Raw genomic sequence first — 15,604 nt, 5'->3', positions numbered from 1 at the left:
TTATTCTAAACTGAAGCTGTTAAGGGAAAATATTCTTTTTCTTATGGATACAAATCCTTACAGAAAGGTTCTTGGCTAAAATGATGTGTTTCTGGTCCAAGCTAGGAGGAAGAGGGAGGAGGAGGAGGGACAAATGGAACAGGGAGGAACATTTCTGTTCTTCTTTCGACCATGAGGGTGAGTCCAGGCCCCCTCCTGGGATTCTGAAAGCTTTGACTCAAGTCAGGCTTCCCTGGTTTCAAACTTGGCAAGAGTGTGCCCAGATTCTGGACGGCAGCTGGGATAAGAATTAACTGGGAAGGACTCACTGAGTTACTTCTAATGAAATAATTTTGTGCTGTCATTTTAGATAATTGCACATTGGCACAGGACTTCTGCTTTCCCTAAACYCCTGGTGAAAAAGGTTTACTCCAGCTTTTTCCAGGCTTCTAAATATGGTTGTGGAAAACTTCCCAAGGTCTTGGGTTTTCCTTTGGTTGCAGAATGTATAAATTTGGTCTTAAACTGGGGAGGGAAAATATTTCATATTCAGTTCTTGTAAGAAAACAAAAAAAAGTTTTTCTGTTTTACTTAATTATAAAGGCTGCTAAGAGGTAGATACGTCATTCCTTAAAATTGCTTTTTCATGGAACAGTATAAATATTAGCAGACTAAGCAAGCTGGTCTTGCTGTGTTGTAAGGTGCTGCRGGGAACAGGCCAATAAAAAGATTGAAAAGAAAAAACGCTGGGAAATGCTTGCTATGAATTTCATTAGGTATCTAAATAGGAGGAGCTGATTTCTGTAAAGCCAAGAGGATTTCTGTAAAACCAAGAGTCCTTTTTAATCTTTCAGAGTGTTCAGAGATTCAGTCCTCGAGTGGAAGAACTCGTAGTGGGGCAGCTCTAATGTGCTKGTAAGCAGAAAACATGGACCAGTGAATAAGAATGAAGCAATATCTGCTTTATAAACACATGGAGACAGCCTCTATATCTCTATAATGTATTCATGATGAAGCAGTAAAAGCACTTTGGCCCATGTCTTAAGGAACATTAAAATGTTATTGTTACTGCAGTGTGTTGCCTGTCCTGCTTAGTGTTATTGCCCACCCAGTATATCTTTTGGGCTTGTAATTGAGATATATTGAAGGGTATTTCTTTATATTTAAATAATCATGGGCCTAATTTTCAGGAAGTGTCAATATGTCTGGCTGAAATGGAATCAATGGGACCAAACTCCTTTGTACGAGCTAAGGTCCTGGGTGCTGAAAAATACCCTAATTATCCTAATGAGGGAAGGACCAATCTATCTCCTGAGACATTTTATGACCTACTTCTGCAGCTCCCCTGCTCTTTTGGGAAAGCTCTGCTGGGCTTCTGGCTCTTCGTCTCCTTGGTCTCCCCCAAATCACTCACAAAAGCAAATTCCACCAGAGAGAGAGGGAGACAGCTGCTTCTGCATATATTAATAATACACAGTTCTATAAATGATTAATAAAAGATACCACTGACTTTGAATTAYGGTGCAGTGAATCACACTTAGCTATTTAGATGGCTCTCTGCTCCATCCTGGCCATGCACGAGGCACCCAGGATGAATGATTATCCTGTCAYGCAGACCGTTGTTTCCACTTGCTTGAATTGAGCTCTGCACATATCAGACAGGATCATGCAGCTGAGTATGGCCCACCAGGGAGACCTTGCCCACCACATGGATGGTCAAAATCAGACTGATTCATTTTTCAAATTGCTTAAAGATGTATCTGTGGGAACAGAGTCAGCCATAGTCTTCATCCCTTGATGTACTCTAATCTAGAGCTTATCCAGAGCAAGGTGATAATATTTAATTTAATAACATGTGTCAACATTCTGGTGAATCCTATGGAGTGCTAGTACAGAGCAATGTCCTGTTGCTCCTGTGCTGATGGATGTTCCATGTTAATTTTCTCCAGCTTTTCACTCTGTGGGAAGTCACTGCACTCTCTGCTGTGCCTCTCTKCATTCTCCATGATGATTACATCCATGTGAGATCTATCCCTAAAAAGGAAATATTAATTTTTAAAAAGCTTTGCAAAAATGAGATTATGTTTAAAAATAAACAAACAAAAAACACCCCAAAATTGAGAGTTAACTCAGTAACTGGGGGTTATCTGAGTAGCTGGGAGCTTAGTGAAAGAAATTGTCCATGGGAGGWAGAAAACAGGAGCAGAAATACAACCCTGTCTGGTCACCTGCAGACAACTCAGCCAGTTCTTGTTGACCTCCAGGTGATTCACCCCATCCCAATGTCAATCAAAATGGATCAGAATGATCACACCTGAAAAGTGCCTGAAAAGTTAATTACAGCAGGATCCTGAAGTGGCTTGCTCCAGAGCCCTAAAACCTGGGGAGATGAGGCTTAGCTTTTAAATCCCTGTATTCCCTACCCTCTGGAGCATTCTGTTAGGCTGCCAGTGCACAGAAGAGTGAAAGACTACAGTCACCTCTAACAACCTGTTCATCAAATAATATTCAGTGTTAAAATGCTGTAGTGGCGAAGTGACTCTTCTAATGGGGATCTGTAGGGGTGTAAATTCCCCCCAGAAACCTTGCCTGTGATTTTGGCAAAGGAGGGGTGGAAAACCTCTTTGGGTTATCCCAGATAAAAGGATAAACACCAAAGTATTTAGATCCAYAAGTGAGGCCTCCCTCCTCTTCAGGGGGGAAAATGGGGCCCCAGAAGGAGTTTGGTGCCTTTGTGCCGGTTTCTGAGTGAAACAAACCTTTCAGGGGAAACAATGCTAATAGAGTCATCGCTTTGGCACATGAGCCCTGCTAGAAAGCAAGCCTGTTAATCCCCTCTATAGTCTCTCTATTTATACCCTTAGGCTGCACATAAACTGGCCAAGTACAAGAACAAAAGCTGACTAGAAATATCTCCTGTGATTGTTGCTCTCATGAGCTATTATCCCTTTTATTAAGGAGCAAGGCTCAGAACAACCTTTCTTAAGGACAATATTCTGTGAAGAAATGTGATTATCATGCTGATTTAGGTGAAACTTGGCCCTGTGGCTCACCCCTCCCTCTACTCTCCCTGCCCATTTTCCTTACTGTTCTTTTAAGTGGTGGTGCCATCAACCAAGCTGGAGGAATGCCCTGACCCCAACCCTGCTCCTTGCTTCTCTGAGAGATCAGTATCAGCCTACAGGTTAAGTTTGTCTTCTCAGCCATTACTTTAAGACACTTGTTTATGTCTTACAATAAAAAGAAAAAAAAATCTTGGACCATATTTTTGTGTTGTCACCTTAGAGGTGGGATCTTTTAGARAAGAGCAAGGTGTGTGACTGTTCACCAGATTCCTGGTGTCCTTCCTGGTGTTTATTTACTTATGGTCATTTAGAAATGTGTGTTATACGTCATTCGTTTATTTTTTATAGTATATAAAAAAGTATATCTGAAGCTCATTAATAACTGGGATTATCTCCTCTGCAGTTTTAATTTAATGAAAACAAATGTTTGGTTTCACTGTGACTAAATGAAGATGTACTTTCTTGGCCTGGGAGGCAATACAGCCCAGGTTCTTTGTGTCAGTCAAATTAAAAGAGGAATACAGACCAAAGATGGYTCTTCTGATCTTTCTGCAAAGTACATTTCCAGGGGGGTTTGGAGAAAATTGTGGAGAGAAATTTTGGAGAGAATTTGACTGAGAAAACGCTTTGAAAATGTAAATGCAAACATCTCCAGTGGCTTTGTTGCAGAAAAAGGAGGGATTCATCATACTTGGATATACCAAGCATWGAATGTCCTCTTTGGAAAACTGTCTGCCTCAGGAATAGCTACGTTTCACCTCATGGTCCTGCAATTAAAATAKTTAAAATGATTGAAAATAATTAGATTTATCTGTATGAATTTTGCAAATTGTGACCAAATGTAACATTTCCATTAATGTATTACCAGTATGATTGAAGATAATTCATTAGGTAACGTGGACCTAAGGGGCCTATGAACTCAGAAATGGAGATTCTTGAAGGAAAGTAATATATTTCTTTTTCAGATGGTGTGTTCACAGTTTTATAACCCTTCCAGTGTTGGGCAATCAAAAATTTTATCTACAGTATACCCTTTCAAGTCACAATCCCATTTAAGGCTGGACAATGGAAATAAATGAAATCAATGCAAAGAGCCACACATGATTTTGTGGTATTTTTTTSTCATCCTTAAACTATGTGTGAAATAAAATTAAGTAACTCTAATAATGGTTTAATTATAGGTAAGCCAGATGAGAATGTTGGTATTTAAAGGCAGAGAATGTTTATATTTTAAGAGATGAAACTCCTGTCACACTGGAAAGATAAAGCAAAAAAGGGATGATAAGATAGAGTGCTAAGTGTTTAGGCTTATGTCTGAGGCTGACTGGAGCCAGATGYTGGACTTGGATGTGGTGGCTGCTGGATTCTTATGAGCTTTCTGCTGCTGAGAGAGCACACCAGAGTGGGGCAGAGAAGAACTGCCCTGACATCATTTTGACCATAAGCTATGAAGTACAAGTATAGTCAGTCCTCCTTCTTTGGAAGACCAAGTTAAAACCAGAACCAACAGGGAGAAGCAAATGTTTGGGAATTTTTTTGTACAAAAGTGATTAAATATGGGATATCTAAGTGTCAAATAGGATATTTTTAATTTTTGCAAAAGCCAGACAAAGCAGAGGATGTTTATTAGGTCATAGGTACGAATCAGGCAATTCTGAAGCTGGAGGAGGGAAAACATTTCCACTTCAGAACTGAGGTTTGGGCACACTTACATCTTATTCCTGGGTGAAGAAGAGGGAATTTGGAGACTCTCTTGGCTATCATGCTGAATATAGTCTCTTTGGGCTTGGCTGCTGAACCCACAGATCATCTCTTGCACATTTAATCAGGAATAATCTGGCTCAAAGCCTCTAACATTTAGCACCTACAGTAGCAAATATGAGAGAAGAACTGCTGGGGATGTCCTGACTGGTTATTGTAAGAATTTCTTTCTCTATTGAAATATTTATTTAAATAGTTAATAAGTTTTTATTTTCCTGAGAATTCAGCTTTAATTGAAGAGGATTATCTTGAAAAATGGAAGTGGTATTCCTGAGGYAGATGTTTGCCAGCATTATTAGTGGCCGTTTGAGAAGCCAGTTGTGAGAACAAGCCTTGCTCTGTCACAGGTCCTTCAGCATTCTCCTTGCCAGGCCTTGGTGGATGTTCAGCTTCCTCAGGGGGCTTGAATTTGGTTTCCTTCCACTTTCCTTCTGGCCTTGCTGCTGCATTTTGAAAATGCATATTCACAAGTTAAGACATCACATGTTCCTCACTCCTGCTGTAGCACAAACAGGGTTTAACATTAATCTTTGTTTACTCAACAGTGTAAGCTGTATTTAATCTAAGATCTGTTAAATTTAATACTCATAAATTGAGCACTTTCTTAATGCATGTTCTCATTCTGTCTTAGTCTATTATATATGTGTGGCACAGATGTGATGCCTTGGTTTTGTAAACACAAACATAAAGAATAAAAAAAAGCATTTGCAAACCAACTTGCTATTCTGTGAAGTAATGGAACTTAGAGAGCTGCAGTCACAAGGCTGAGGATGGCTCAGTTTTTCTAATACATCATTACCYCTGACAGGGCAGATTTGATCCCCCAGCTTCTGACTGTGTGTTCCTTCAACCCTTGCTCTGTTCCTGGTGCAGTTTGGATCTGTAGTGAGCCAGGTTGACTCACTTACCCAGAATAAAATTGAATAGGTAAAAATGGTGTGATTTTCTTTCAGGCTGATGAGTTGAATCATCTTCACAAAGGGCTGAGGAATGCTGTGCTTTGTGAAGGTTGATGGAGAGGGAGAATGATGACCTGTGGGTAGTAGAGATCTGTTAGACCCACTCAACTCCCTCTTCCACCTCCCCAGCCAGGACACCAGGACATGGGTCTACAAGACTTTAAAGCACTCCAAGTGGGTCTTGCTGTCCTCCCCTGCTGTGCCTTCACATGGAGTTCTGCTCTTTCTGTGCACCAGAAATAGTGTCCACTGGCCCTTTGATAAGCTGGTAGAATATTCAGTGTTTGTATGATTTTAGTTAGTTCTCTCTCAGTTTTGCATCTTGAGCCGGTTCATCAGGATGTTGAGAAAACACAAGTGATGGCTGAAAAATGCATACGAAAGCTCAAGGACACAGGATATGTGATTGAGCTCTGACAGYGGTGGCTTAGATTACTTGAAGCTGTAGGCTTTAGTGCTACAACATTTTCCACATTTTTGTTTCCCCTATGCTTGAGTGATTTTGAGAGGCACAGTTACATTTTCTGTCTGACTGAGTTTTCATCTGTACGAAGCCACGTGTATACAATGGACCTAACTCTGATACCTTGCAAAAGCCTCTTCTTACCCACAAGAGATTACTAGAAGGAGAACCTATCTAAAGAACCGAGGCACATTCATAATTTTAACAAAAGCACAGACAGACATGAAAATCAAAACCCAAATCACCAATTCACGTTTGTGCATCAAACAGCTGCAAGTCTGCACCGAGACTAATTAACTTGATGAGGTACAGAAATTAGCAAGTGACTTGTCATAGACTCTGATAAGGCTAAACCAGGTTGTAAGAAATGGATGGACCTATATTTCCAGACTAACCCTTATGTCAAGCACAGTCTTTAAGAAAAGTTCCAGCACTTTTCCCCTATGTCCCACAGATCATACTTTAACTGCTTGCTGCTTTGGGCATACTTCTTGTAGGAAGGTCCCTGCACTGGACTGAGTTTATGGGTTGGTGATTCCTCCGTGAACTATGCACAACTTCTGTGTGCCTGACACTGCTAAAGGCCATTGGAGAACCAGAGCAGACACTGTCTTTGATTTAGCAGTAAAACCTGCTGTCACTACTGGGTCTCAAGTCCCGAGGACAGCCCAAATCCTCCAGCACTGGTGCTTTCAATAAGACATTGTTTGTTCTGCTGCACTGTCAATAAGATGTCATTACTTCAGCTGCAAGATAAGAAAGGATTTGTTAATCGCTGCTCTTGGGGGATGGTGACATTTTTTTCTCCCTTGTAGATCACTGGGGAAAAAAAATACAGGACCAGGCTGACAAGGACAGAAAATCAGTTTGGCTTATTTATTTATTTATTTATTTATGTCCCTAAGTAGAAGCTTTAAGTTACGAAGAGCACAAATACAGTCTTTTTCTTTTATTTGTAGCCATGTGCAAAAATGGATACAATGTTCACATATACCATTTTAAGAGATAAGAAGAAATACTTTAGCATCTTTTAGAAAGAAAGCTGCTGTGAGCAGTAACAGGTCCATAACTGGTACAGTGCTCCAGGAAAGGCTGATCAGTTTTTGCCTTTGCCAGGTCTAAGTAAGTAGTTACTAATTAACAAGAAGCTTCCAGTGCTTGCTTTGGCATGGCTGTCAGCGCTGTAACCTGGGGCTGTGTGGCTGGGGATGGGACAGCTGCTGCCCTCGCCCTGTGACCTCTGCCTCTGGCCAAGACCTCCTGCAAACACCCCTGTCTGGTGTCCCCTCTGTCCCAAGGCTGGCTCCTGCAGGTTGCTGGCGTGAAACTCCCTTGTTGTCCCGGGGCTCTCAAATGTCCATGTGACATTTTGGCAATCTCGGAAAGAACAGTGCCGTATTATTTGCAAAATCCCATTRAGGACAACGATTAAGGGCCCGACTCTGAGAGTTTTTAACCATCTATATAATCTTCTGTGTAGTTAAAGATATGAACACAGAGAGAGCAGGTCTGAACTTGGAAAATTCACTTGGCTTCAGGTGAAGCCTGATCTCAAAGCACAATAGCTACACTGAATAGGGATATTCAGAGGACACAGAGCAGGTGCCAAGACCAGCTCTGCTTGTTTGCAGCTATGYAGGGGATTCTTAAAGGCACAACCCTGCCCATTCACCTGTGTAAGCAGCTTAGGCAGGCAGGCAAATGCCTCTCTTTTCAGCTCGCTAAACTGTGGGATGAGGAGCCCATTTGGTTGTGTTTTGTTAGATTTCTTGGGCCAGAGGCTTCCCCAATGCTGGGCTCTCTCTCCTGCTGCCTCATGTCCCCTTCCCACCCTGCAGGACCCTCTGTCAGGCTGCCCATGTGGCTACGGGCCGCCCGTGTGGTCACAGCCACCCGTGCCAGCASGGCCACCCATGCCAGCACATCCCTCTGTGCAGCCACACTCCTCTGCCCAGCRGACAGCTGCACAAACACAGGGATTGGCAGCAGGCAGCCCCAGGGTGACAGGGAGAAGACAGAGCCACTGCCTCCCTATGTTGGCACGGATGCCAAAATATTTTCACAGGACAAGTAACCTTAACCCCTGGCAGTCAGGGTACTCTGGGCTCTATAAAACCCGAGAACATGACAAACCCCAAGCACCCTCGATCCTCAATGGAAGGGATGGATGTTCAGGGCTGAATGCCAGCCTAGCAGYGTTGGTCACATTTTCCATTGGATTGCCTGGCTGCAGCAAGCGAAGATCCTGCAGTGCCCTTCCAGAGAGGCTTACAAGTTACTCTCAGTGTGAGCAGCCAGACCGGTTTAGAACACGGCTGCATGAATGAGCACAGTGTGGCTGTAACAGGAGAGCAAGGGGATCACAGAGAATGGGCAGGTAAGGTGGTGGCCGCAGGGGGCCCCGGCTCCCAGCACAGCTTATTTAGGCACTTGTGTGACGTCCACCCAAAAGCTGAGCAATTGTGTGAGAGGCTTACATGATACTGCACGAATGCCTAACACTCCCCCTGCCCCATCCCTGGTTTTGTGTTAATGCTATCACAGCTGGCAGTAATTTCTGTCGCACAACTTAAAATATGAGTTTCTTCCCCCACCTCATCCTTCCCCCAGCTCTCCTCACATGCTAGACGTRGCTTTTTGGTGTCCTGGCCCGTGCATGTTGCAGCATGGAATGCAGTGGGATTTTCTCCTCCTTTAAGTCTGTGTTGTGTACCTTTTCTCCTTTCTCTTCAGCATTTAGGATACTGCTATAGACAACATGTTTGTAGAGAATAGTGTATCTTGATAAAATTAATACAATYGCTGACTGATTAACTTTAATCTCAGCAACTAGCATTGCTTTTACAGGATGTATGCTGCGATAATTCCACAGAATGCAGCAGAAATCGTAGAAAGCAATATTAAAAGGCTCTTGTTTTGATGCACTTACAGCTTGTAAATAAAAACCACTTTCTTCAACTTCCCTGAAAATAATTTTTGACTATTATCAGGCTATTAAAAATATTATTTTTCTTATGWGGAAAATATCGCTCCAATCTGTTTTGAGGTTATTTATGACTAACTACGTATCATTTCAGTGTTTTGCATACCTGCTCCCAATCTGTGCTTGAGGTCCACAAAAACACAAATAAAAATAGAACTTGCAGTCACGATCACTTTCTCCACTGTATTGAAAAGCAGCCTTATATAATAGCCTGGAAATGACAGGTAGGCATACCAGAGAAAAATCTAGACTTGGTGTGAGTTGCTCATACCTTTGCTGACATCTCTGGTGATGTGCAGGCAGAGCACAGTAGCAGGGCTGGGTGTTCCAGGTGGGGCAGAGAACTCTGTGCTTGCATCTGGTTCACACTGACTGTACAAAATAAGTGCACTTCATCAGCTCTGTGACAGGAGGAGCTACATTCTAGCATCACCAGCAGTAAAATGCTACTKTGGCTATTTGTGCATTAAGTAGAAAAATAACTAAAGCCTGTCCTTTGAACAGTTTTAAATTTATCAGTCATTTTTAAAATGCACAGTCCTCATATAGATCTGGGCTATGATCGTACTATATACTTCTGCTTGTGGGACAATAATCTTTATTATAAAGCTTCTTCTGTTCTTGGTCTGACAAAACCAAACAAAAGCAGGAGTGGCAGAGCAATGTGGGTACTGGCATCTGTGAGACACAATAGCCCTTGGTCAGCAGAGAACAGGTCAGAAGTGGCAGTACTTCTGCTTCTACAACTATCTTAAAGCTGCTGAAAGCAGATCCTGGGAATCCCTATGTGAAATAAAACAACACTCCACAGTGCAGTGAAGGTCTCTATTTAAATCACCCTCTAACCTTTCTGTTCTCTAAGTCTTAGAGAAGGATTTTCTTGAAGCAGACAGCAAGAGCCAGAGCAGAAGCAGAAGAGAACTGATGGCTGGCTGGATGGCAGGGAGAGACAGAGCGGACTCCCTGGAGCTGGGAGCATCCCAGACTCTACCCAGACGAAAAAATAAATGGTGACTCTGAAACATTGCACAGGGTTTGTCAAGATGGGAGTGAAAGGTTATAAAGATCTAAACTGTTTATTTGTATGAGAACATAATGGTCCTTGTCATGAACTTGGTGATGAAAGGAATGACTTCCACCTAGGGGATGCAGAAAAACACAGGAGATGAATTTCAGCACTAGCAACAGTTTAATGGAATAAGACTGAAAAAGAGGATGAATATGGAAATGAGAGAGRGATGACACTGTAGTAATTTAAATGTGGCAGTTGGCAGCAGCAGTATCATTCAAGGAAAAACAAATAACACTAATAAACATCAGATGTATTGTTATTTTAAAATAGACTTTATTTAATGACAATAAATATAAAGAAATCTTAATATTCAGAAACAAATAGCAAACATTCTTAGAAAAAATACAAAAAGTAAACTCTTACATTCTGAATTTAATTGACAAATACAGAGTCTAAACAGTGGTGATAGTCTGTAATTTATGGTACTTGTTAAGGCAATTAAATGGTCCACTGGTCCAAATTCTGACTCCAACTGATCTGTACAAAGTAGGAGTCTGGCCTACATATCAAGTGTAAAAAAAGTAAAATGGATTCATAGTTCAAAATAAATGCTATTTTTCCCTTCAAGCAGATCTTTAATTAAAGTAACCTAGCCTAAAAAAAAWAAAAATTACAAATACTAATATGTTAGCAACTGCCCCCCAGCATTTTGTTCTTATGCCTCTGCAGAGCTTCCTGCATACAAGCAGAGCACATTTCATCATTTGGAGGTAGAGGCAATGGAGATTGCACAGCTTAAATCAAACTATTAAAATGCAATTATTAGGCACTGTGTTGGTCTCCTTCTTCTTTCATTCAGAACTCTGCTCTGAATGGCACTGCACATGGCAAACTGAACCAAATTCCTGATATAATGTCTCCTGAAAAGAAATGTTACAGCTACCTTAGCAAGCAGCATGGCATTTCAGAAGCAGATCACTAGGGCACAAAGTTAATGTTGACCAGGAGATTCCCATGCAGAGCTCACTGCTCTCTCCAGCCCAGCTCTTGTTTCAGCTCTGCAGACAAAGTGCCTGGCAGTGACCACTAAGGGCATATCTAAAACCTGCCTTGTGGCTCAGTTTAGACCAAAAGGAACTCAGTCCATGTGCACCAAGAGGAGTCTGTGACGGGAAGCACCACCAGAAAAATGGAGACAAGAGGAAGGCCGGTTTCAAAAGCACATTCATCATCTGAACAAAAATGGTTACATAGAAACACCCCCAGGGCTGATTAGGATTTTATTACAGGAGGAGCCTAAGCCATAGACACACAGGCTTTGCTGATGTAGCATGGTTATTAATTGTTATTTAAAGGCAGGAATATAAACTCTTTATATAAAATAATACAAACTGAGGGCTAGCTCCCCTTTTAGGGAATTGTGCCAACTGATGTAGGAAGAAACACAAAGCTTGGAGAGTCTACTGGTATCARACAAGGAGTAAAAGACCAAGCACTCCTGAAAAACAGCCTTAAACTCTGCCATCACTTACTCAGTATGACAATTCCTTTGTTTCCTAGTCTCTTTACCTCTTGAAGACCAAATAATTACCYGAAATGGTCCATTTTGTGCTGCATTTTTCTCTCTTTATCACAGGATGCCTCCTTAGCTGCCCCAGCCCTCTAACAATGCACCTGGAAAGGTATTTAAGGCACACTGATGCTGTGATCACTGATGAGGGAATGAAAATGGCATCTCTCATCTGGACACAACTGCAAATGAGAAAGGTCCTGTTGAAAGATAAAATCAACAGCTCCAAGYAGGAAAGGAGCTGACTGTCCTTTCTAACCCAACTCATTTTGCACAGGGAAATTCTGAGTACTTCACTGAAATTGTTTCTTGAAGCATTTTTTTGGACAAAACCTTGTTTTAACTAGAAGTTTGGTATATTATGCAGTGACAGGACCAGAGGCACAAACTGAAACACTTTTTCACTGCGAGGGTGATTGAGTGCTGGCACAGGCTGCCCAGAGAGGTTGTGGAGTCTCCACTCCTGGAAATATTCAAAAGAAGAGAACAGCCTGGCTGAGCAGAGAGCTTTGGCTGGAACTCAGGTGAAAAAGGAGAGTTGATGACCTTTGGAAGACGGGCCAGGCAGCTCTGCAGGACTATGTGAGGTTATGCAGGGAAACATTTGGAAGGGTCAAAGCCCAACTAGAACTTCATCTAGTTACTGCTGTAAAAGGCAATAACAATGTTTCTCTAAACATATTAGCAACAAAAGGAGGGCTAAGGAGACTCTCCATCCTTCACTGAATGTGGTGGGAAACACAGCAACAAAGAATGAGGAAAAGGCTGAGGTACTCAATGCCTTGTTTACCTCATTCTTTCATAGTAAAGCCCGTTGTTCTCTGCGTACCCAGCTTCCTGAGCTGGGAGWMGGGTAGGGAGCAGAATGAAGCCCTCATAATCCAAGGGGAAATGATCAGTGCCCTGCCACACCACTCAGACAGACACAAATCTCTGGGGCTGTGTGGGATCCACAGGTGCTGAGCTGCTCATGGTTTGGAGAAGTGCACTGTTTGCAGGGTAAAACACTGGCTGGACGGCTGGGYCCAGAGTGGTATTTAAAGGACATGTAGATGTGGCACTCAGGGACATGGTTTAGTTGGGGACTTGGCAGTGTTGGACTTGATGATCTTAAAGATCCTTTCCAATCTAAATGATCTTATAGTTCCATAGGGTTTGCTTAAAAAGACAGGCTTGAGTTACACAACAGACAATATTTGGAAGTTTTGCTGTAAAAATTCAAATGTTTAATTCTTTYTGATTACTGACTGGATAAAATCTGTCTTCTAAATGCTATTTAGTTTCTRTAAATGGACTTGATACATAAAAAGCTATATGAATTATCTGCCTAAAAAATCTGCATATCTATTGCATTTAAGGAGAGTACAAAATTACAAACATAAAGTAATCACCTGGTTCGTAGAGTACAGGCATACTTTTGCTTTTTTGAAAAAAGGTTTTGGTTTTCATGATCTATATAAAATTGTCCATTAAAACTGTTAAAAGAGAAAGCAAGTTAATAATCTGGAATATCATTCAGGCACAAAGTAGCTCTCCATACACATGTTCAATCTGTAATTCCCTAATTTCCTGTTTCCAGCTGTAGCCAAAATAAGCAAGCAGATCTGCAGCCTGGTTTGAAGATGACTGATGGCTGTAGCACATGCCTCTGACATCCTTTCTTGTTATTTAAAGCTTCATAGCATGGTTAAGGCCTATTAAATGGTTGATTCAAAACCCCAGTTTCAATAGATTCATAATCTTGTCAGAGTTCACTTTATCACACAATACTGTGTCGAAATGTCCAGCTGCACATTCATCCTATGTCAAAACCTCAGGGAAGATCATGCTCYGATGTGAGAGAAATGCAAAAGGCAACCCTCCACAAATATTGATTTAGAAAGTGAAAAGAATTTTAACACTTACTGCTTTTACAGGTAGGAGACCTTCAAGGCTATGAGCATTTAGCTCAGAATGGGTGAGTGAACAGATGAAAGTACATTGACTGGGGAAAGATAAAATGCCTGAGTTTTCTGCTCACTTGGAGTACTGTAAGGTCAGTTTGTATTCATTGATTTCAAAGGCAAGTCTCCTGTTTACTCAGAGATTGATGAACAGGGTGGGCTTACAGTCCTGTTGCTTCTTGTGATCCAAGTCCATGATTAATTGAAATATCTTGTTTTCCGTTTAAGTCTCAGTATGCATAGATAATTCAGAGTAGCAAACAACCGTGTCTGCCAATTCCAATGGCTTAACAACGTGATTTTGAGTTGTATTTTCTTTCTTTTTCCTTCATATTTTGGCCTTTCCTCTTCATTTTGTAGCTGGGGTTTGCATTAGCAAGCAATCAAAACYTCTTCATTAGATGTGATTATATTATGACCGCAAATCATTCTTGTTCTTAAGATTTTATTCATGTCAAACAAGTTATCTAACAGTCGATGCCCAAAAAATGTAGAAAGCAGCCTAGGTGTTTGGGAATTAATCTGCATCTTCTTAAGAGGATAAATACTTTTCATCTTATTTTTTTTTTTTTAATGTCCTGAAAAGCTGTTTAAAAAAATAGTAACTTTTATCTGAGTTGCAGTGGTTGCATTTGTCCAAGGAAAACTGGTAAATGAGTATCTAAGATTTGCAAGAAACAATGTTTAGTAAAGGAAATTAATCCAAAGTGCTTGATTGGCTAAGTACTGTTCTTCCACGTGAAAAAGTCCTTATTCAACTTTAGCTCGGAAAGTGCTTTCTGCTCCCTTGATAATTTTGGCAGCTACCTCACCCATGTTTTTTTTCACACCTTTGAGATTATTCTCATGTAAGAGTTTCTGTGTGAGGTACTTTTCTCGTTTGACCTTGCTCTTGGTCTTTTGTGATACATCCGGAATTGCATATGAAATAATAAACTTCACAAAGTATATGACATGCTGGGAAAGGTGAAAATGAAAAAACATTAGTCAGGCTGAACAGGACATTATTATGATTATAAATTAAATGTCACTTCATGTCTTAATACTCTGAGTTGATTCAGTACTGGTACCTATCAGTGTAGAACAGTATTTTAGGAAGACATTGACTAATAAAATAGAATAATTATCTGATAACAAGAATTTCTGACTTTCCAATCCCAATTTGAGCAAGGACTTCTCTGCCTGCTTTGGGGAAACCSTGCTACCCAGTGCTTCCCTCCTGCATGGAAATACTAGCTACAGTTTCCTGTAAGATTTTTGAGGTTAGTTCAAATGACTCTGGCACAATCACTTTTCTCTGCTACAGGAACTCCKCTGTTACCATTTTCATGGTTCTGATGACTTCGGTAGTCCATGGATCAGCCCTTAGTACTTTTATAATTAAATAATATCCAATATTTCTCTCTCTTCATCTAGGACTGACTCCCATCTTTCATAAGCCCAGGTTGTAGCTGCAGAGGAAGGAGCTTTTTGATGGGCATCKAGAGACTCACCTCTTACAGTGGCTGTCTTTATAGACCTCACTCTGCCAGTGCTCATATATTATGTAAATGTATTATGCACATGCATTCAGGATGCTGTGCACGCAAGTTCCTCTAAGTACAGGTAAAAATATTTTCAGTGTAATTATCCCTTCTATTTCTGCTACTAAAAATAATTCTACAGTTCTTGAGAAAAGAAGCTGAAGATATGTGAGGCAATCCTCAGCTGATGTCATGATTTTAGGGAATTCTTTTTCTAATGGTGCTACACTTAATTTACATCTCCCAAGTTCCTGTTCATGCTAGTACACATCATCAGCTCTGACATTGGGATGGACTGGATGTCTCTGAAGGATTTTCTGCATGAAGGRAAGAGACTGAATAAGCA

General features: G+C 41.1%; 1 protein-coding gene and 1 long non-coding RNA gene across 2 annotated transcripts in view; one reads left to right on the top strand and one right to left on the bottom strand.

Moving 5' to 3' along the window:
* Window positions 1-3,328, top strand: part of LOC130573617 (uncharacterized) — a 64,046-nt gene extending 60,718 nt beyond the window's left edge. The window contains exons 6-7 of the long non-coding RNA XR_008965335.1: window positions 106-177; window positions 834-3,328. This is a non-coding gene — a long non-coding RNA (uncharacterized LOC130573617). The remainder of the gene's footprint in view (window positions 1-105; window positions 178-833) is intronic.
* A 7,236-nt stretch (window positions 3,329-10,564) lies between these two features.
* The window catches only part of ANO6 (anoctamin 6), a 64,648-nt gene continuing 59,608 nt past the window's right edge, over window positions 10,565-15,604 (bottom strand). Inside the window, 1 exon segment of the mRNA XM_057366160.1 lies at window positions 10,565-14,692. Coding sequence (XP_057222143.1) covers window positions 14,486-14,692 — 207 coding nt within the window. The 3' untranslated portion in view covers window positions 10,565-14,485.

This window comes from Malurus melanocephalus, unplaced genomic scaffold (genome assembly GCF_030028575.1).
Source record: "Malurus melanocephalus ecotype Western Australia unplaced genomic scaffold, MMel_1.1 scaffold_60, whole genome shotgun sequence".
NCBI classification, from domain to species: Eukaryota; Metazoa; Chordata; class Aves; order Passeriformes; family Maluridae; genus Malurus; species Malurus melanocephalus.
Note: the sequence above shows the minus strand (reverse complement) of the source record. Positions and strands in the feature narration are given on the sequence as shown.